We start from the raw sequence: 22,143 nt of genomic DNA on the forward strand, positions 1-22,143 counted from the left end.
ATCCTCCCGGACCGGGGCACAAACCCGTGTCCCCTGCATCGGCAGGCGGACTCTCAACCACCGCGCCACCAGGGAAGCCCACCAAACTGCTTTTTTTATTTGATAATATCTTCCTACATCTGCAAGTATTCATTACACACATCCACATGTATTCTTTTTAACCATATAGCATTCTATAATGTGAATATACTAGAAATCTATTGTTGGACATTTATCTTACTTGCTATATTCTTTGCTGTCATAAACAACATTACCTATATATCTTTGTTTTGATTTCTTTGATTTTTTCAGACAAATTTCTAAAAGTGAAATGGCCAAGTTTAAAGAGCATATACAAATTATAAGGCTTTTTGATAGACTGTCCTAATAAAAGACTACTAATTCATAATCCCACCGGGAGGCTATACAGTAGGACCTCTTTCTCCACAGCCTTTTCAACATGAGCTATTTTCTTGTTTTTTTTTTTTTTTTTTGCGGTATGCGGACCTCTCACTGTTGTGGCCTCTCCCGTTGCAGAGCACAGGCTCCGGACACGCAGGTTCAGCGGCCATGGCTCACGGGCCCAGCCGCTCCACAGCATGTGGGATCTTCCCGGACCGGGGCACAAATCCGTGTCCCCTGCATCGGCAGGCAGACTCTCAACCACTGTGCCACCAGGGAAGCCCGCTATTTTCATTTTTTAAAACATTCCTGCTGGTTCAACAGGCAAACAGTGCTGATGGGTGGTTTAACTTGCATTTCTTTAATTAGTAGTGAAGTTTAAGACTCTTTCATGTGTTTTTTGTCATTTTTAGTCTTTGATTTAGTGCTACTTCATGCCCTTCATACATTTCCATTTTTTTCTATTGGGGTAGCTTACTTTCTCTTACTGATTTTCTTTAAAGTTTACTATTTTATTATAAATATTTTTCCTTCAGATTTTTTGTGTTTTTTGACATCCACAAATGTAATGGTGTCTCTGTTCTCTAATTCTCACAAGTGGGCACTATTAGCAGTTTATCAGAGGCTCAAAAAGGTGACACAGATAGTAGACAGCAGAGGCGGGATCTGAAACAAGTCCCATTTAATTCCAGAGTCTATACACTCTTGTCAGTTACTACACAGTAGTTAGCAAAATGTCCCAAGACAGCTGTCTCAATAACACTTGGAATAAAGACACAGACCTACTAGAGAACGGACTTGAGGATATGGGGAGGGGGAAGGGTGAGCTGTGACAAAGCGAGAGAGTGGCATGGACATATTACACTACCAAACGTAAAACAGATAGCTAGTGGGAAGCAGCCGCACAGCACAGGGAGATCAGCTCGGTGCTTTGTGACCACCTAGAGGGGTGGGATAGGGAGGGTGGGAGACACAAGAGGGGGGAGATATGGGAACATATGTATATATATAACTGATTCACTTTGTTATAAAGCAGAAACTAACACACCATTGTAAAGCAATTATACCCCAATAAAGATGTAAAAAAAAATAAATAACACTTGGGAATGCAAATTGTTAGAAATGCAGACTCTCAAGCCTCAGCCCAACGAGTCAGACACCGAGATGGGGCTCAGCCGTGTAGCTTAGCCAGCCCTCCAGGTGCTGCTGGTGCCCACTTAGGCTGGAGAGCCACTGCACTACACTACCCTTCATTCTGGATTTCTAGAGTAAGTGGCTGCACTAGATTAAATGAGGTAGAAGGATAAACAGGGAAATGGCAGCACTGGGGAGGGATAGAGAAGCCCTCGGCTGCCCCAAGGTGTATATGATGTCTTCTGTTCCACGTGCCTTCTCCACTCTATCCTCCGGGAGGCCGGCCTCCACAGACTGTCCTCGTGTCCTCCTCCCTCACACCCTGGCCTCCCTGCACTGAGGTCACAGTACGAACACTCCCAGTCCCCTTCCTTCCAGGTTGCCATGAGTTGCTGCATCTCCTGACCCAAGGCCACGGCTCTGGCAGGTGGCCCTATTTCTCAGGTTCTGGTGACCACTTCCTTTCTTGGCCCATCTGCTGTTAGGAGCCTCAGGGCTTTACACAATCCCTAATAGTCCTCTTTTGAAATTTTATATATTTATTTTATTTTGGGCTGCGTTGGGTCTTTGTTGCTGTGCACGGGCTTTCTCTAGTTGCGGCGAGCAGGGGCTACTCTTCATTGCAGTGCATGGGCTACTCACTGTGGTGGCTTCTCTTGTTGTGAAGCATGGGCTCTAGGCACTCAGGCTTCAGTAGTTGTGGCATGAGGGCTCGGTAGTTGTGGTGCACGGGCTCAGCTACTCTGCGGCATGTGGGATCTTCCCGGACCGAGGCTCAAACCTGCGTCCCCTGAATTGGCAGGCGGACTCTTAACAACTGCGCCACCGGGGAAGCCCCCCTAATAGTCCTTTATTAAACTCTCTACCCAGCTTGAGGGTGCTATCTATTTCCTCCGGGATCTTGTCTGATAGAGTTTACAAGGCCCTTCCTGGACCCTCATTTCTCCAGTCTCCTCTACTTTTACTCACTTGTTGTTGGTTGGTTTGTCTGAAGTCCCTGGAATGCACCAAGCTCTTTGCTGCTTCAGGACCTCTGCCTGAGGATCCACTGCTTCAAACACTCTTCCTCCTCTTCTTTGCCTGGCTGACGGCACGTCTCAGCATAGACGGCCTTTTCTCTCAGAGGCCTTGTAGATCTTCTTCCAAAATCAGGTACCCCAGTCATTCTCTGTCAGACACCCTGCTCTTTTCTTTCATAGTACACATCTCAACTTGTAGTTGCGTAAATAAGTTTGTGTCCATTTGTTCAGTATCCGTCCTTCTCACTGGCCTGTGACTCCATGAGGGCAGGGCCCATGGCTGCTTTGTTTACAGTCATAAACCTCAGCACTTAGCGCACAGTCTGGCACGCGGTGGGTACTCAATAAATCCAGAATGAATGAGTGACTGTCTATTCGCCATCCTTCCTTAGTCATACATCTGGGCTCCAGGGAAGTTCCTTTGAGCACAAAGGTGCTGGCGAGTCGTTCCAGCCCCTGCAAATAGCAACTTTTATAACTGGCTGGTGGAGAAACCACTAACCAGACCCACAAAGCCCAAGAACAGATTTATCCCACAAATACCCACTCAGCCACGACTACTCTCACCCCCTGGTAAGAATGAAACAAGAGGGGAATGCACGGGGCTATAAAAGCTATAAGACTCAAAGATGAGGTGCAAAGTTGGGTTATAAATCTAAGGGGAAGAAAGAGCAAAGCAGCTTGCCTATATAACCTTTGAGTGACTGTCCTGATGCTATAACGTGCACAAAAGAATGGCTTCCCAGGGGAAGTGCCAACACCTGACATCCACATTGTGGTCTCCCACATCATATGCCAGTGTTTACTTAACCATTCCCTTATTTCAGCAAATATTTAATGAAAGTCTATGTACCTGTTATGGTGTGCACAAAGGGAACAGCTGTTAAGGCATTCAAAAGGAGCTAAGTGAGAGAGGGTTATGTAAACAACTGTCATGCAGTGTAAAAATATTATAGCCTCTATGTAGGAGCACAGGGGGCAAAGGATAAAGGGATGCCTAGTCCTGTGGAAGGCTGCACCGAGAAGGCAGCACTGAAGTAAGATGATGTAAGAGGCAGACGCTTGTGGGCAAAGGGGGAGGGAAGGCATTCCAGGCAAAAGACACATGTGCAAGGGCAATGGAGGGGGGTGTGGGTTAGGGACAGAAAAGCCAGCCAGAGTTAAATCACAAAGGACCCTGCAAGGGAGCTTAGCAAATTACCTTTGGGCAACGATCAGCCAGAGCATTTAGAAGCCCAAGAGCAGCTTCTGGTTTTCCTTAGTTTGTTAAGCGGTGTCAATTAAAAATATATATTCACAACCTAAAAGTTGAGAGTTGTGTTTTATTTGGCAGGAATTTTTAGGACTTCAAGCCCAGGAGGCAGCATCTCAACTAAACCTGAGAGAACTGCTCCAAGGAGGTGGGGGGGGGGAGCCAGGATATATAGAGGTTTTGCAACAAAGGGCAGGTAGTCTGAATGTCAAAATATTACTGTTAAAGAAAACCAGGTATGTCAATTTATGGAATTTAGTATTTTTCTATGTATGGGAAGATGCAAGAGTCTGGGCTCACCGAAATCATTCCTTTGATATGCGCCTCAGCTATCTGGGGCCAGCATCCTGTGTTTTAATATCCTGAGTTTCCTCAAGGCTCACCAGCTCACCATCAGCTGTGGCTGCAATCGCTGATGACTGACATTCTCTGTTTACTGATACGGCAGGCAATATTCCATTTATCAGCTGGCAGCATGGGAGGACAGTGTTGTAAGACTACACAGAGGCACGGAGACTCAAAAAAGAGGTGAAAGTCTACAAGAGAGGGAAAAGGTGAACACGTGAACCAAGGCAGAGGCAGTGCAGATGTGGTTTCTACTACAGATGCTCAGTACAATGTCCCAGGTGTCACAGTGGAGGAGAGTGTGAAGAATGACCCTAGGACAGAGCTCTTCCTTTTTTTTTTCCCGGTACGCGGGCCTCTCACTGTTGTGGCCTCTCCCGTTGCGGAGCACAGGCTCCGGACGCGCAGGCTCAGCGGCCATGGCTCACGGGCCTAGCCGGTCCACGGCATGTGGGATCTTCCCGGACCGGGGCACGAACCCGTGTCCCCTGCATCGGTAGGCGGACTCTCAACCACTGCGCCACCCGGGAAGCCCAGAGCGCTTCCTTTTGCCTTGGCCAACTGCCCAGTTTTACCAAATGTGGCAGAGGTGGTAGTGAGATAGGGGTCCTAATGAAAGCGTGAAACCAGCTTTTAACGACTGAATTGTGAGGGGTCTGCTGGACTTCCAGGTGAAAGCGTCCACTAGGCGGCTGTCAGAAGCCTGTGGTTTTTGAGCAGGATCTGGTTAGCGATACGGACTTGTGGCGGCACCAACGTGAATGGGAAATGATAAACCTAAAGAATAACATCTAAAACACTGAGTGCGAAACCAGTGTCAGATTTAACACTTTTCCTCCCTTCTCAGCTTGGACAAGGGAAGAACTCATTTCCCAAGAGGCTCAGGAAGGACCAGCGTGCAGAAGCTTTGCGTTCCAGTTGCTGGAGGGCCACCCCCACCCGCCGGACTGGAGAAGGGCACCTGCTTTTGCTGCTTCACTTCCCTGGAAACTCCGGATTCTCGCCGCTCCAGGACGGGTCCACGTTCACACAGACCCTCTCCCCCTCTAGGAGCCGCCGTCTTGACCACGCCCCGTGGCTCGACGTCACGTGGGGGACGTCACCACCCCACCCCCTCCTTCCCGGTTTCTCCTGACTTCCCGACCACGCCCCGCGCGTCGGCGCGGCGCTTTGGCGTCATCACAGCGCGCCCCGTGGCCTGGCGCTGCGCTTTGACGTCTTCACCACGCTCTCTCCCTCCCCTCAGGTGTTCAAGCTTCGCGCGCTGGCCGAGCCTCAGCTCCACGGTTGAACGTGTGCTCTCTGTAACGTCTCCCTTGCGTCATGTTCCCGGCCGTCTCCTCTCCGCGGACCCCGGGGCCCGGGGCTCGAAGGGGCCCGCTGGGCGGAGTCGGACCGGGCTCCACGCCCCGGACGACCAGCAGGAAGGGTTTGGCCCTGGGGTCTTCGGTCAGCTCTCCGGTGCTCTTCTCGCCGGCCGGCCGTCGTAGCTCGCTGAGCTCGCGGTGAGTGATCGTCCCGGGTTGGGTTTGGCGACTCAGGCTCACGGGCCTCCAGAAGCCACCGGAACCGGGGACGGCGCGGGACGCCAGTGTATTGGGAGAAGAGACCTCTGTCACCCTTGCATCCTTGTGTGTTATTTCAGTCTCGCTTTAATTCATCAATTGAGTCTTCGCATCATGCACTTTGCATGGAATTACCTTTGTGTAGAGGTGAAGAACACATTGGATTAGAATCAGTGGTTACCCGCCTCACTCTTAGTACCCCTGTGATCTGGTGTAGGCCACTCATGATCTCTTCGTCTGCGAAATGGCGATAATGATACCTGACCAGAGCCTGCGAGGAGTCAGTATGAAATGCCACGATGCAGATGTAAAGTGGAGAGTGAGGACCTCAAACCCTGGAAAATCATTATATGTGCTTAACATACTAACTGCCCTTAATATCCGCTGGTGGATAATTAAAGGGATTTTAGCTACAGAAGTTAGCTTTGTAGCCAAATTAATAGGGAAAAGGCTTTCCATAAGCAATGAGATAAGACTAGTAGTTTTGTTACCAAATAAAAGCGTGGCACACCAGTTCACGTCACTCGTGAAACCGTGGTCTGCATCTCCCCTTTCATAATTAAACTAGAATTTTAGAAGAAGCTAACATGTGTCTTGAGTGGTTTCTTTTGAATTCATCTATCAAAAATGAATTTTCCCCTGCAAAAAGACGGTGATCCTGGATCTTGAACGTATAGTTAAAATTTATCTATAGAAGTTTGCAATACTTTAAAGGAGAAATGATTTTTAAAGAATACCTTGTATCCTTTTGCGTTTTGTAAAGTGCTCTTCAAATGGTAATCTTGTGATTGTTTTCTACTCCTTTTGAGAAAAGTCAGTGAATAAAAGTCATACTTGGTTTTCTTTTTTTTTTTATTTCTTCTTACCTTTCGGTAATCATTGAAAGGAAAAACCTTTGTTATAATACTTTGTAAGAAACAATTCTCTCAGTCACTCTGCATCTCCTCAGTTAATCCTGTGATAAGAGGTAGAATAACTTTTATACTAATAAATTTACACTGGTTTTCTGAATGTTAAGAAGAACGGGAGAAGGAAATATAATTTCTACTGCTGTATCTGTTATCGAAGACCAGGTAGCAGCAGATACTCACGACCCTATTTAATTTCTTGATTTTGATTGTATAAATCTGGTAGATTCTTATAATTCTGTATCTGATGAGAGCTTAAAGATAATCTAACCCAATGTTTGTAAAACTTTTTTGACCACAGAGTATGATAAACTCTGTATTCTATTTCGTTTTTTAAAAATGTTGATTGAGACCCATAATTTGAAAAACACTGATCTAGTCCAGCCTTCTTATTTCACAGCTAAGGAGGCAGAGTTATAAAGAGTTTAAGTGAATAGATCATGCATCTAATTACTAGAGCATGAAAGTCTGAAACCAAGTTTTCTTAAATCCTGTCAGTCTTGTTTTTTAATGAAAAATAAATTTAATAACACAGTATATATGAGCCAGAGTTTTTTCACTGTTACACTTCATCTTTCTTCTTGTTTATCAGAGATTTTCTCTTTATTGCGAAAATATGTACATAAAAATTATAATGAATAATGGAAATTTTTAAGTTATGAGTGAAATAATATGGTCCCGTTTCTTTAGAGGAACACCTACACGAATATTCCCACACCACTCCATAACTGAGTCTGTGAACTATGATGTGAAAACATTTGGATCTTCTCTCCCTGTTAAAGTCATGGAAGCCTTAACGTTGGCTGACGGTGGGTATCATTTTCCATTTGTCTCTGTTAGCAATGCAAAATGAAGCCTAGGTCTGGCATGGAGATTGAAATTTGTGCTTTCTCTGGTATACCTTCACTTCAGTGGAGACAAATAGGTGGCTTATTTGGTTTTTCATTGTAATTGAGAAATATGATAAATTTGGGAAGCAGAAAGAGTTCATTTTAGCACAATCAAAATAAGTGTTTATGGTTGTACATACTGTATATGCAAAAGTTAGTCCAATTTCAAAAGTTGATTGAGTATATGAGCATATGAGTATATGCTTTTTAAACAAAATCCAAAAAACTACTGCCTCACATTACTGGGTTTAATAATTCAGTAGAATCAAGTCTCACCTCCATTTCTGGATCCTATGTAGTACCCTAGAGGCTGTATGCACAAATTTATGTTATCAATTTGGTGCACCATTAGAAGATTCTCCTGGCAGACAATTAGAGTGGAAGTGTGGACGGTGCAGCCAACACAAGCTTTAGAAAGACACCGTTAAGGATGAGTTGGGGTGACTAGAAGAGCAAAGTTCAGAGCATCCTGTGATTTCCTGGAACAGTGTTTTTGAGACTGCAGGTAGTGACTGAAATCAGTTTAGTGGTTCATGACCAGCATTTTTTAAAAAAATGAAGTAAAATAGATTGCAAAATATCAGAGTGCTTCTCATTTTGTTTTATTAAAATTGTGTATGAATGCATCATGATGTAAAATGGATTTCATACTGTGAATGACAGTCACAAAAGTTTAAAGTACTCCGTTCAACAAGAAGGAATATTCCTTATCAACTTGAACCGGCACACATCTTGCCAGTAAGTCCATGGGAGCTTCAGGTCCAATTATTTTCAGGCAGCTAAACTTCCATGAAGCTCTGTCATGCATTGTTCCTATTTTAAATATATATTTTCTTTTCCCGTCTAAAAATTTCAGCTTAAATTGCATTTAAACCTTTTGACACACTCCTGGTTCCTGCCACCAGATCATGTTAATAACAAATAGTACACAGCCTCAGAGGAGAGAGTCTCTAGAAATCAGGATGTGTAAATTGAAGAGTGTGTAAACTTGAGAGGAACTCGTCCTCACGTGGAAACTTCCAAGTGCTAGTCAGTTGGTGTGCTGTGTTAGCATCGTCGAGGGTTCACCAGTGGAGGATTTGGAGCTGCTGTAGTGCTTTCAGGAAAAGAAAATACGGAGCAGATACTCCAGTTCAGCAAAAAGCCCACCCATAACCTAGGTATGATGTGATATTTTAGCTTGTACATTATTGATGCCTTTTATTTTGCCCCTCTACCCTGACTTTAGTTTTATTTACTTATTTATTTTTTTTGCGGTGTGCGGGCCTCTCACTGTTGTGGCCTCTCCCGTTGCGGAGCGCAGGCTCCGGACACACAGGCTCAGCGGCCATGGCTCACGGGCCCAGCCGCTCTGCAGCATGTGGGATCTTCCCGGACCGGGGCACGAACCCGTGTCCCCTGCATCGGCAGGCGGACTCTCAACCACTGCGCCACCAGGGAAGCCCTACCGTGACTTTAAACGAAGAGCAAAGCTCACGTTAATTAAATTTCTAGGGCCGTTAATACATTTACTCAGGTTTACCACCAACATGTACAACAGCAATAGAGCAGTCTCCCTTATCCACAGGCGTATGTTCCAAGACCCCCAGGGGATGCACCAGACCCTGTGTGTACTGTATTTTTTCCTGGACGTACATACCTGTGATAAAGTGTAATTTATAAATTAGGCACAGTAAGAGAATGTCCAAGTTGCCAGCGTCACTTCTCTGTGCTTTCAGCCATGTTTAAGTAAAATAGGGTTACTTCAGCACAGGGACCGCGGTACCGCGACAGTGACTCTGATAACCTGCACTACGACTATAAGTGGCTAATGGGCGGGTGGCAAAGGAATGATTCACCTCGCCATCAGGACATCGGGACAGTGTAAGATTTCATCACAAACTTAAGAAGTGTTATTTCTGGAATTTTCCATTTAATATTTTGGACCGCAGTTGACCACGGGTAACTGATACCATGGAAACCGAGGATGAGGAGTGACTACTGTATACTAATTTAGTTTTGTCACTTAATACGGAATGTAACCCTTTAGGTCACCATATAATTAAGTAATTTATCATACTTTCAGAGAGCTCTTATTTGAAAATCTTGTTCTTTTGAAGGAACGTGATTATTCCTTGAAATATTTTATATATTTAATGAGAAGGTTTATTATTTGTGTTGCTTTACCAAAATTATGAATGTTACTAAATATAATATTATAAAAAGTAAGATATCTGTCTATAACAAAACTTAAGAAATATTAAACCTAGGCCCCAAATATACTTTTTGCCTTTAGATATATTTCTAAAAGTAGTTGTCAAAGTTAAATGGATCTCTTGTTTCGGATATTAATAACTCTTGAATTATTCAAGAGTATTTTTTGTTGTGAGTTAACCTCATGTGTGTGTGCTTACTACTTTTTTAGGTGAAGATGGTGGCAATGAAGAAGATTTTGGTGTGAGGAAGTTTTAAGTTTTTCTTATTCATACTCTAAGATTAATTACGTACCTCATTTTTTTTCTTCAGTTGACGATCAGCTGACTGTTCACATAGATGAAGGTGGATGGGCTTGTCTGGTCTGCAAAGAGAAACTCATTATTTGGAAGATTGCTCTGTCACCTATTACCAAGGTAATGGTTCTTTAGAGAGCTGGAAAGAGAGAGAGGAGAGGATTCCTAATTGGCTCTGAATTTTTACCCTAAATTTTTAGAGTTGTTGGGGGACCATAATTTGAATCTACTCAAGCATTATAGATTTGCATTTTCATAGCAATATGAAATACTGAGCATATCATTTCAAAAAAGTTTCTCCCCTTATGATTTTAAGCAAGATCCATCTTATTCACATTTAATAAAATTAGAGACATGGAAGTTTTTAATGAATGTCATGCTAGTCACTCTGTCTAATGAAGTCTAAGACTGAAAGCCATCCACATAGCTGATGAACTGAGTTTCTTTTTTTTTTTTTTAAGGTTTTCAAAATAACATTTATTTCTTAAAAGTTAACATGTGCATAATAGGACACCAAAGAACACAAGAAGCGAAATACAAAGTCATCCATCATCACAAGCAGTTTACCATTTGATGTGTCCTTCTAGGTCTCGTTTGTGTATTTAAACACAACTAAGCATCCATTTTTATGTAATTAAGATCATACAGTTATGTATCATGCTTTTTCACACATCATGAATATTTACCATTTCAAAGTCCCAAAGCTATGAGTATTTTGATAACCAAAAATACACTACACCAACTCAATCTGGAAGGGAAAAAAATGTAATCCTTTCTTGGCGACAAAAACTTCAGAAAAGACAAAAATGGCAACAGGCCTCTAGATAAAGATATTGGCAGAGTTATGATTAAAATACTACATTCCCTTAACGTTCAATTAAAAATGAGACATAAAGCAACAGAGTACCCAAAGTATAATGCTTTTAAGAGGATTCATTATCTGATCTAAACTATTAAAGTATTAGCAAGGAGGTATATTTCTGCTGAATTACTTAACAATGTATTCCTATAGTACAGCTAAGAGATGCACACACATCAATGGTTATCATCAAAATATAAAAAGGAACACATCCACATACTTCCCTCTCTTTTATACTTCCTTCTGCCCCTCTGCTGCCAACCTAATGAACAAGTCCTGGTGTACATTTCTCAGATGGTTTAACAATTCCATGTCCAAGATGCTACTTTTTTTACCAATTATAACAAAGATATTTACAAATTGGTTAATTCACTAGCTCTACTTTTTATCATACATTGTCACCTCAGGACTCCTAAAAAGCCTAGATGTTGCAAAATAATGAATGAACCTTGTCCATAGTAAGCACTGGTACTTTACAGAAATGCACATTTAGACCTATGGTTATAAACTAAAACTGTCTTCTAGATATGGAGATACTAGCTAAGAGCCCTTCCCTTCACCCTTCCTTTTACCCCTCCTCCAGCATATCAGCAACTAAGTACAGGACTATATCTAGCTCCAAGAGGTGGATTAACATAGATGCTCCCAGAAGACACAGCCCTTCCTAAAAACCAACAAAAGGGCATTTATTAAGGAGTTATTTTACTACCTCTACTTTTTTCTTTTTTTTTTTTGCGGTACGCGGGCCTCTCACTTTTGTGGCCTCTCCCGTTGCGGAGCACACGCTCCGGACACGCAGGCTCAGCGGCCATGGCTCACAGGCTCAGCTGCTCCGCGGCATGTGGGATCCTCCCAGACCGGGGCACGAACCCGTGTCCCCTGCATCGGCAGGCGGATTCTCAACCACTGCGCTGCCAGGGAAGCCCTGCCTCTACTTTTAATATACTTTGGGCATTAGGACTTGCTTAGTCTTTAATACACAGCAATATTAACTAAAACACACAAATAGAACAATGGTTAGACAATCTGAACTTGTCTAAAGACTCATGGGCACAGATCCCTTCTCTGTACTTCCTTCCCTGTCCGCTCCCCACCTCCCCACCACCCAGTGAATAGTCAGCTTACTCTCCAAGACTCAAGTTTAACAATTTCCACTCCCCCAATACAACCATTCCTATGAATTAACAGAAAAAAAATACTTAAAAGGTGTTACTTTTAACTCTCTATTTTCAACATATGTTGTGTACTTTTACACATCTAGAAAGATTAGATGTTTCAAATCCAGATTTAAGTTTGTCCACTATGTATACACGTAGTAACACTGAAGAAACTGCACACAAAGGCTATAGTCACAAAGTGTCTCCTAAACAGGAACACTGGCCTAGAAGCTTCCCCTTCTCATCTCTATCAACCCAGTGGACAAGAATAATAAGCATCTGTAATGCTTAGAGGGGATTTTAACAATTTTACTTCCTCCAGTTGTTTTCAGAAGTCTTTCCTATGAATTTTAACACAAAGTGTACACAATGTATTTGTCGGCTATTTTTGTCATACACTGGCAACCTCTTTAACATCTAGGAAGACTAGATGTTGTAAATTTGGACCCTCTGTCCTTTATGTATGCTATGTACACAGCCAAGTAAAACAAAACACAGAGACACACCAGACAATGGTTAGTCTTGGTATAAAGCCCTTTACACTTTCTTCTTTCTCCCTGAACCAGCACAAATAAAATAATGTGTACTGCTCAGAGAGGTGGTTTGATCATTTTGATCACTCCATTTCTAAAAGACAGTATTTCATATGAATTTTAACGAAAGGATATATCTACAAAATATGTTACTTCACTACCTCTACTTTTAACATACTTTGTGCACTTCTAAACATCTAGAAAGACTAGATGTTTCAAATAAGGACTAAAGCTTGTCCACTGTATACGCAGTAGTGTTGAATAAACTACACACGTGTAACAATGGTTAGATCTGAAAGTGTCTTCTACATAGGAACGTTCTAATGTAGAACACTTCGTTTCTCCCAGTACCTCCTTTCCGCCGTCCATCCAACATCGGGCAGGTACAGGCACAGGTGTCACTTAGATGTGATTTACAGTTTCACTTCCAAAGGCCCTTTTCAGAAGACGGCCTTTCAATGAATTTTAACACAAAGTGTACAACATGTGTTAGTTTACTAACTCTACTTTTGTCATACATTGGCAACCTCTTTAATATCTAGAGACTAGATATTATAAAATTGGGACCCATTGGTCCAGTATATACAAAATATATACAGTAAAGTTAAACAAAATGCATGTAACATATAGAGCAATGGATAAGTTGAAATGTTCTAGTACCTGCTACCAAAACATCTTTAGCAATCTTCCCTCCCACCTCCCTAAACCCAATGAACAAGCACAGAGTATACTGTTCAGAGAGGAGGTTTAACAATTCCATTTCCAAAGACAGTATTTCCCATCAGTTTTTAAAGCTATTTACAAGAAGCATTATTCTACTAAAATTACTTTTAAATACATCAAGCACTTCTAAACAACTAGAAAGAATAGATATTTCATATAAGAACTTACTTGTCCACTATGTACACAGCACTGTTAAATAAAATTGCACACATGTAACAATGGTTATAATCTGAGGTATCTTCTAAATATGACCATTTTGGCCTGAACCATTTCCTCCCTCACTTCCTTCTCTCCACCGCCAATCCAGTGGACAAGTACATGCATATGTAATGCTTAGAGGTGGTTGAACAAATTCATATCCAAAAGTCATTTACAGAAGACAAGCTTTCCTATGAATTTCAATAAAGTATACAAAATGTGCTCATTTTACTACTTTGTCATACACTGGCAACCCCTTTAACATCTAGAGACTAGATGTTGCAAAACTAGGACTCAATTTGTCCATTATATACACGATATACACAGCAAAACAAAATGAACATACAAAAAATGGTTTTGTCTGAAAATGTCCAGGTATGAACACACTAGCATATTACCTTTTGCAATTCTTTCCCTCCCTCCTCCAAACCACTGAACAAGTATAGAAAATAGTAAACTGCTCAGAGAGGTGGTTTAACATTTAACATTCCCAAAGACAGTACTTCCTGTGAATTTTAGCAAAAAGTTATGTACAAAGTGATATTTTACTACCTCTACATCTAACATACGTTGGGCACTTCTAAACATCTAGATGGACTAGATGTTTCAAATAAGGACTTAATTTGTCCACTATATACAGAGCAGTGCTGAATGAACTGCACACATGTAACAGTTATAATCTGAAACTGTCTTCAAAATACCAGCATTCTAGCCATTCTAAGACCAACCCCCTTCTCTCTCTCCCCCCTCCACCAACCCAGAGGGCTATAATGCTCAGATTTTCAGAAGACAATCTTTCCTATAAATTTTAACACAAAATGTATTATTTACTAACTCTATTTTTGTCATACACTGGCAACCTCTTTAACATCTAGAAAGACTAGATGTTGTAAATTAGGACTCATTTGTCCATTATATACACTATATACACAGCAAAGTGAAACAAAATGCAGGAACATAAAAAAGACAATAGTTAATCTTGCCTCACTATAAACACACTGGCAGAGATATCTTTGCACTTCCTTCTCCTCCCCGCGACCTTGAACCAGTGCACAAACAAACACAGTGCATACTGCGTACTGTTCAAAAAGGTGGTTTGGCCACCCCAAAACATTTCATACGAATTTTAACAAAAAGATATTTACAAAATGTCTTTTTACTACCTCTACTTTGAACATATATCAGGCACTTTAGAAGATCTAGAAAGACTAGATATTTCAAAAAAGTACTTACTGTCAACTACACATACAGTAGTAAGGAGTAAAATGCACACACAAACCAATGGTTCTAATATGCAAATGTCTTCTAACTGTGACCAGTCTGGCACAGAACCTTCTTTTCTTCCTCCTCAACGTCTTCCATTCCATGTCCTCCAACCCAGTGAACAAACGTGGTCCTCTGTGGCTCCTAATGTCGCCTCTAGAGGCGGTCAAACAACTCCATTTCGAAAAGTCATTTCTAGAAGACATTTCTTTTCTACGGTTTTTTTAAAGAAACAAATAGGCATTTACAAGACATGTGACTTTAACTCTATCATACGTCGGCAACCTCTTCACATCTAGAAGGCCTATATGTAGCGAAAAGTTTCCTTTCAAAAGGTTGGGGGGAAAGTTGAGAGCAGCGTTTTCATATTATATACACAGCCTTCTATAAACGGCCAGTAAATCTTCCCAAAGGGTGGCGGGCACTTCCTACTGGCGGCACGTGGTACGTTATTCTACCATTTCTATCTTACGACATCGAGGTCTTGGTAGAACGACGACCAACCGCCCGATGACCCGATAACGTTCCACCGGTCATCGACTGGGGCTCCGCTCACCTTCCGGGCCCGTTAAGGCCTTTGTCCGTTGTTGTCCGGACGAGGTGAGGTCTCGTCCAACTGGGGCAGAGAGGTCACCTCAGGTCCTGGATCCGCGCAGGCTCCAAGGCCTAAGGGTGGTTGAGCTGGCGTCCACGTAGCGCCCCCTTCCCAGGCCCTCGAGGCTCTAACGGCCCTCCGCAGCATTCCAGTGGCCGCCATTCTTCTTGCCCTGCCACGCCCGACGCCCAAAGGCGCCACGTCCTCGGTGGGCTCCCGGAGGCTTCGCCTAACCCCTGCAGTGTGGGGTCAAGAGACCCAGCGGTGGGCGGGATCTGGGCTCCGAGGGGCCGCCGCCGTTAGGTCGCGGAGGTGGGGGTGTGGGAGCAGTTCGTTGCTGCTTCCAGGCTTGGGCCCTGCCAGTGGACGGTTGCGGGAGGGCTCTGGGGCTCGGTAAGACACAGCCTGAGCTTGTCCCGGGGGCCCCCCAGTTCACCTGCCCACCAGAGGCCGGAGGGCCTGGAGGGCCCTGGGCTAGAAGGCCGCGATCTGCTTCTCACCGCGCTCTCTGCCGGAACTCTGAACTGAGTTTCTTAGAAGATAGGAATGTATTTCACTGAATCTACTGAATGATGCATAATAAAATACGAAAAAATGATACCAGTTTTTATAACGCTAATTTAACTTTCAATTATCAACTTCTCACACGGGGGTTTTCATTTGTACATCCACTACCGTACCCTCAGCAGCCTCTTTTTCTTTCCGCTCCAGATCAGGCATACTCTCCTGTACCACTTGTGTTCACTGGGCCATTGTTCCACTGGGACTTGGGCTCCCACTTACCTAAACTCTTCACGTCTACTGGCCTCTGTACTGCTGCTACCTAGAAAACCGTGTTTGTAGTTTTAGGAGCATAGCTGAGGGAGAGGGCCTGGGGTGGGCATCCTGAGTTAGCAGAGGAACAATGATACTTGACTGAGTCTAAGAAATGTTTTCTAGGTGACTTGGAATACTAACTCTGTGGTCATGCAGATTTTAAATGTCAACTAAACAAATCAAGATTAGACTGGGAAAATTCCATAGGAAGCCTACACACTTCTTTCAACCAAGAGACTTTTTGGTCTGGGAAGAGATTGGAGTATTATATTAAGGGTCTGGTCTAGCTGCTACGTTTTCCTGATTCTATATCTCTTAAAATATTTTGTTTTAAAATTACTGAAAATGATGATGAAAGCCTGATCAAAAAGATATGAGAAGAAAGAGTATTTGTAGAATGGTATTTCCAGCAATGAATTAGAATCTAAAATATGCAGAGAAGGGAAATAGTGAAGCCAGATACATATTCAAAAAATTGGATTTGACATGAAAGATTTTTTGTTTGGATTTGTTCTATAGTTATCTGTTTGCAAAGAACTTCAGCTACCACCTACTGATTTCCACTGGAGTGCCAACTTGGTGGCTCTCTCTTACTCTGCTACCATAGGTGAAGCACATTCTACTCAGGTAGGTGACTTAAATGCTTATTGAAGTACATTTTTTAAAATAAGGGAGTTCTAAAGTTGGAGGAATCATCCAGCCCAGTTCTGAAGCGTAGCTGTAAAGCTACAGGAAGCTACAGGAAGACAGAGAGGTGACGGCAAAGAGATGGACACACAGGGCAGTGGAACAGAATAGAGAGTAGAGATGTAGACTCACTCAAGGATGGCCCTTTGATCTTTGACAAAGGCACAAAAGAAATTCAGTGGATCAAGGATGGTCTTTTCAGTAACTGGTGTTGGAATCATTGGCTGTCTTTATGGAAAAAAGAAGCATTCCTCCTAAACCTCATTCTTTATGTAAGGATGAACCCAAAATGGATCATAGATCTAAATGTAAAATGTAAAACTAAAAACTTTTGGAAGAAAACAGGAAAAAAAATCATCATGACCTGGGATTAGGTGAAGAGTTCTTAGAAATTACCAAAAGCATGATTCATAAAAAAAAAAATAGATAAATTGGACTTAATCAAAATTTAAAACTTGGCTCTGCCAAAGGCACTGAAAAGAAAATGAAGAGAGAACTACAGACTGGTAGGAAATAGTGTATTATATAAATATTCGATTTATATATCCAACAAAGGACTTGTATGTAGAACATAAAATGAACCCTCAAAGCTTAGTAAGAAAACGGACAACCCAGTTTAAAATAGGACTTGAATGCTTTACCAAAGAGGATATAAGGATGTCAAATAAGCACATGAAGAGGTGTTCACATCATTAGCCATTAGGAAAATGCAAGTAAAACAAGTGAGATACCACTAGACCCCTATTACAGTGGCTGAAATTAAAAGCACTGACACTACCAAGTGCTGGCGAGGATGTGGAGCAACCGGAACCTCATACATTGCTGGTGGGCCTGCTGGTGGTACAGCCACTTGATTTTCACTTCTTATAAAGTTAAAGTACCCTTGCCCTATGACCCAACAATTTCATTCCTGGCTATTTACTTTAGAGAAAGTAATGCTTATGTTCACACAAAAAAACAGTACGCTAATGTCATAGCAGCTTTATTTGTGATAGCCAACGGCAGAAACAATCCAAATGTCCTTTCAACTGATTTACCCATAGGATGGAATACTACTCAGCAGTAGAAAGGTATGAGCTACTGATACATGCAACAACAACCTGGATGAATCTCAAAGACGTCATTCTAAGTGAGATAAAGGTTATATTCAGTGTCAAATATAACCAGAGTCAAAAGGTTATATTCTATATGATTTCATTTGTTTGGCATTCTCAGAAAGACAGATCTATAATGATGGAAACGGTGATTGCCAGGGGTTAGGGTAGGGAAGGGTGTGACAGTAAAGGGAAAGCGTTAGGGAGTTTTGGGTGCAGATGGAACTGTACTGTATCTTTATCATGGTGGTAGTTATATGAGTCTACACGTGTTTTAAAATTCACAGAACTGTAAAAAGCAAAAGATTTTATGCGGTCTGAAGAGAAACCAGAGTATAAAAATTCATAGAACTGTAAAACAAAAGGGGGAAAATGTCAGTTTTACTGTATGATAATTTTTTTAATATGAAAAAAAGGAATTTTTATTTTTGATTTCTGTTAATCAATAGTACATTGCCCTGGTTTCTTTATATCAGTGTCAACAAACTCCCAATTTGGGCTCCTTCTTTTATTGTGGTTACTGAGTGTTATGGTCTTGTTTTGAGGCTGTTGCTGTCATGGTTGCCACCAGAGAAGGATCCATCCGCTATTGGCCAAGCCTTGCAAGTGAAGACACCTACACAGAGACGTCCGTAGATCTGGGAGGTGATAAGACTTGCAGTTTCCTAACAACAGTGCAGGTATATGATATTCTTTTATATTTATTGGAAAGCTGTGATTTGGCTTGGAAGTGGGATTTAAATGACTAAAAATTTGGGGTTTTGAGCACATCATACAGGCAGGGGGTGGGGGGGATCAAAAAGAGGCAAGAAAAGAATGTCAGGATCTAGGATTTGAATACTTAGGCAGAGGGAAGCCCTTCTCATAGGACTCTGCAATATCAGTAGTGCATAGTAGCTGATGTTATTCATTTCTGTCAGAAAGATCTTCATAAAATGACGTAGAAACTCTTAGACAGTAGGAGGAATGGTTTGCTAATATATACTCTGCAGATTTACTGAAGAAATAAAATCTGATACTTGATTTGTTGAACCTGCATGATGGTGAAACTATCACTTAAAAATCAGAATTAAAAAATACATGCAGTTAAAAAAATTGCAACAAAGTTATTCTGTGTAGAATTAATATTAAGTGAATGGATTCATAAGTAAGTGATTTTAATAAAATAGCACTATTCTTTTTTATTCTTTTAGATCTGTTTTAAGGTACAGATGATTTCCTTCTGTATCAAAGTGATTTGTGTTAATTTTCTTTTCTTAGTCTTAAGTGCTTAACTAATTTTGCTATGTTTGTTCACAGGGAGGAAGTTTTATTTTGTCCTCATCGGGAGGCCAGCTGATTCGCCTGATACCCGAAAGTGTAGGAAAAATTCATCAGCATATCCTGCCTCAAGGGCAAGGTGTGCTTTCGGGAATTGGTCGGAAGGTTTCTTCTCTTTTGGGAATTTTATCTTCTAGCAGTGATCTCATAGTAAGTTGATAAAATAATTTTATTTTACAAGCTTCTCTTAGTGAAATCAATAAGTTGTCAGTTCCCTGTGAAGTTGGTATTGCCTCTGTATGAACTGTGGTGTACATGAGCTGAAAGCTTTGATCTTTCAGTGAAGCATTTTTATTATGATGGTCAAATGAGTTCATACCCTGTAACGTTAATATTCTTAAGTCACACAGATTATCTTATAAGTAAATTCTTTGAACTAAAACTATGATGTAAAATTATAAACGTGTTTAAGGATTAATTTTGCTTTCTAGACATAACCAAAAGTGTGTTCTCCACCCCCATGACTCCAGCTATCTGTGTGGATGACTCAAATCTATGCTGGGCTTCTGCCTCAGTCTCTGGAATAGTGAAGGGAGGCTGATGGGAACTAACATGTGGGGGGCATCTGCTCTCTGCTAGGTGCTCCATGTTTGTTACCTCCTGTAATTATTAGATGACCTGTAACGTAGAGAGCTTCATTTCCAATTTGTAGATGAGGAACTGGCCTCAGTGAGGCTAAATTGCCCAAGGTTACAGAACCACTCAGCGGCAGGTTCATACCCACGTCTGTTTGAATTGAGAGCACACCTTTTTTTTTTAAACTATGCTGTTCCCTCTAATTTCAGGTTGCTGTTATTATCTGCTTCCTTAACTGGTCTTTGAACCTAAAACGTAACATGTCTGGAAGCAAATTGCTGATATTCTCTTCTCTCCTGTTGATTTACAAAACTCATTTCTCTTTTGACCTATTTCTAATGGCACTGTCACTTTTTTCAGAGACCCAGGTATAAAACCCTGGTGTGTGTGTGTGTGTGTGTGTGTGTGTGTGTGTGTGTGTCTGTGTGTCTCTCTCTCCTTACCAGGTTCTATAGGTTTGACTTCTTTCATGTCTCACTGCCATCCCCATCTTCCTGCTTCCATTGTAAGGCCCTAATATGCACTCTTGGTTAATTTCCCCTAATTCTTGGTGCCAGTCCGCTTTACTCACTGTTGGCCCCTCCGGTCCCATTAGTGACTAGAGTCATGGTGACAGGAGAAGTGGAGACAATTAGGGTTTTCACTCAACAGTCCTGTATACCCAACTTAAAAAACACATCTGTTCAGAAGCAAGAAAGACGAGGTTAACATACCCACGTGGAACTACACACAGCCCTACCAGATTCCTTCTCCTGTAACACAGCTCTTGTGCTCACAAGCCATTGAGACTATCTCCCTTGCTTATTAGGTTTACAAGCTCACATTTAAGACTGTGCTGTGTGTGAACCTTATTTTTGCTTCTTTCCTGGTTGTAATCCGCATCCCAATTAAGCAGGACTGTGTCTTGTTCTCTGAAGATCCTCTGACTTTCCCACCTCCCGACTCTGCTCTTCCTGGGCCTTCTGCCTTTATATTTGTGCCTGTGGAAACCCTCCTTACTCAAGGTCTGTTTCAGGATCACTCCTTCCTTCGAGTCCTAAATGAAGAATTCTGCTAGGATTACTATCAAATAGTTATAAAATGTACTAATTTTGAATTTCAGAAAAATAGTTCATTAACATTAGAACGTAATAATCTATAAACTTTTTTCTCCTCTCCATATAGCTTTCAAGTGTCCTTTGGGATAGAGAGCGATCAAGCTTTTATAGCTTGACAAGTTCAAACATCGGTAAATGGGAATTAGATGATTCTTCAGAAAAACAAGCACATAGTTGGGATGTAAATAGAGTCCTGAAGGAAAACATTATTGATGCTATCTGGGTAAGGAACAGTAACATTCATCTCTGTAATTTTCATTTATGTGAGACTGCTAGTTCCTTTAGTTGTTGTATTTATTAGAACATATTTCAGTGTAATACACAAAGTTTTAGCCATCAGATAAGCTGAAATGGAGAAGTCAATCTTTAGAAGTATTGGAAAGCACTGATTTACTTAACTTTTTAAATGCATATATTCATTCAATAAATGTTTGACTTACTGTGGATGAGGCACTTTAGTAGGTGCTGGGGATATAAAGGTGAAAAGAAACGATTCCTAAACTCAAGGAGCTTACGTTATTGATATTTTCATGTAGGGATCTGAAAGTAACTATGAAGCTATTAAAGAAGGGGTCAACATTCGGTATTTGGATTTGAAGCAAAACTGGTAAGCAATTAATTTGTCATGAAGAACATAGGAGTTGTTTGGAAAAACAAACTGATGTTATAAAATGATGAGCAGTCTTGCTATCTGTTTTTCGAATGCCTCTAATGCTAATCTTATACTATTATGTCTTAACTAAATCGTTTTGTGTTGTCTAGCGATGCTAATTCATTTGAGAAATATAGGCAGTTGTCAGCCTTCCACTGTGTGTTCCATTAGCTGTCTGCCCTCAGTAGGGATCCGTCTGTTCTGCTGTCACAGCCGGAGCCTCTAAGAGCTGCCTACCCCGCTGCTGGGGGTGCTCCATGCTGTCATTTTTCCCGACTCAGTGGAGATGCCAGGCGCTCTTCTCCAGCCCTTTTTCTGTTGCTGAAGGAGCTTTAGCCCGTGTTTGTCGCTGTATTGAATAAAGGAAGGATGGGGTGAGGTTTTGTCATGGTGGTACAAGTTAGAATTCAGTCATGGTTTATACTCAGAGTGAATTTCCTCTTAGAAATGGTGCTCTAAATGGTGCTTAAGATCCCAGGTTAGTCTGATAAAGCTACTTAATCCCATGTTATTGTTTAGCTTTAATACCAGAGGCCATATGGAACTTAAGAACCATTTGTAATATGGCTTCTGTGGCAGAGCTCATAATG

The 22,143-nt window shown here is 41.8% G+C and overlaps 1 protein-coding gene across 4 annotated transcripts in view; it reads left to right on the forward strand.

Annotated features, from left to right (window-relative positions):
- Positions 1-5,454: 5,454 nt before the first annotated feature.
- Positions 5,455-22,143, forward strand: part of NUP133 (nucleoporin 133) — a gene marked incomplete at its 5' end in the record, with an annotated part of 57,360 nt that continues 40,671 nt past the window's right edge. For 3 of the 4 annotated variants that reach the window (XM_082855232.1, XM_082855233.1, XM_082855234.1), the window contains 7 exons: positions 7,308-7,413; positions 10,000-10,103; positions 16,647-16,754; positions 18,454-18,588; positions 19,208-19,378; positions 20,969-21,124; positions 21,438-21,508. In XM_082855232.1, the coding sequence (XP_082711358.1) occupies positions 7,389-7,413; positions 10,000-10,103; positions 16,647-16,754; positions 18,454-18,588; positions 19,208-19,378; positions 20,969-21,124; positions 21,438-21,508 (770 nt within the window). Of the gene's footprint in view, positions 5,637-7,294; positions 7,414-9,999; positions 10,104-16,646; positions 16,755-18,453; positions 18,589-19,207; positions 19,379-20,968; positions 21,125-21,437; positions 21,509-22,143 lie in introns of those variants that run through there. The other variant, XM_082855231.1, reaches the window with a different exon arrangement.

The sequence above is a fragment of the Leucopleurus acutus genome, assembly GCF_964270905.1.
Source record: "Leucopleurus acutus genome assembly, chromosome: 14".
NCBI lineage: Eukaryota > Metazoa > Chordata > Mammalia > Artiodactyla > Delphinidae > Leucopleurus > Leucopleurus acutus.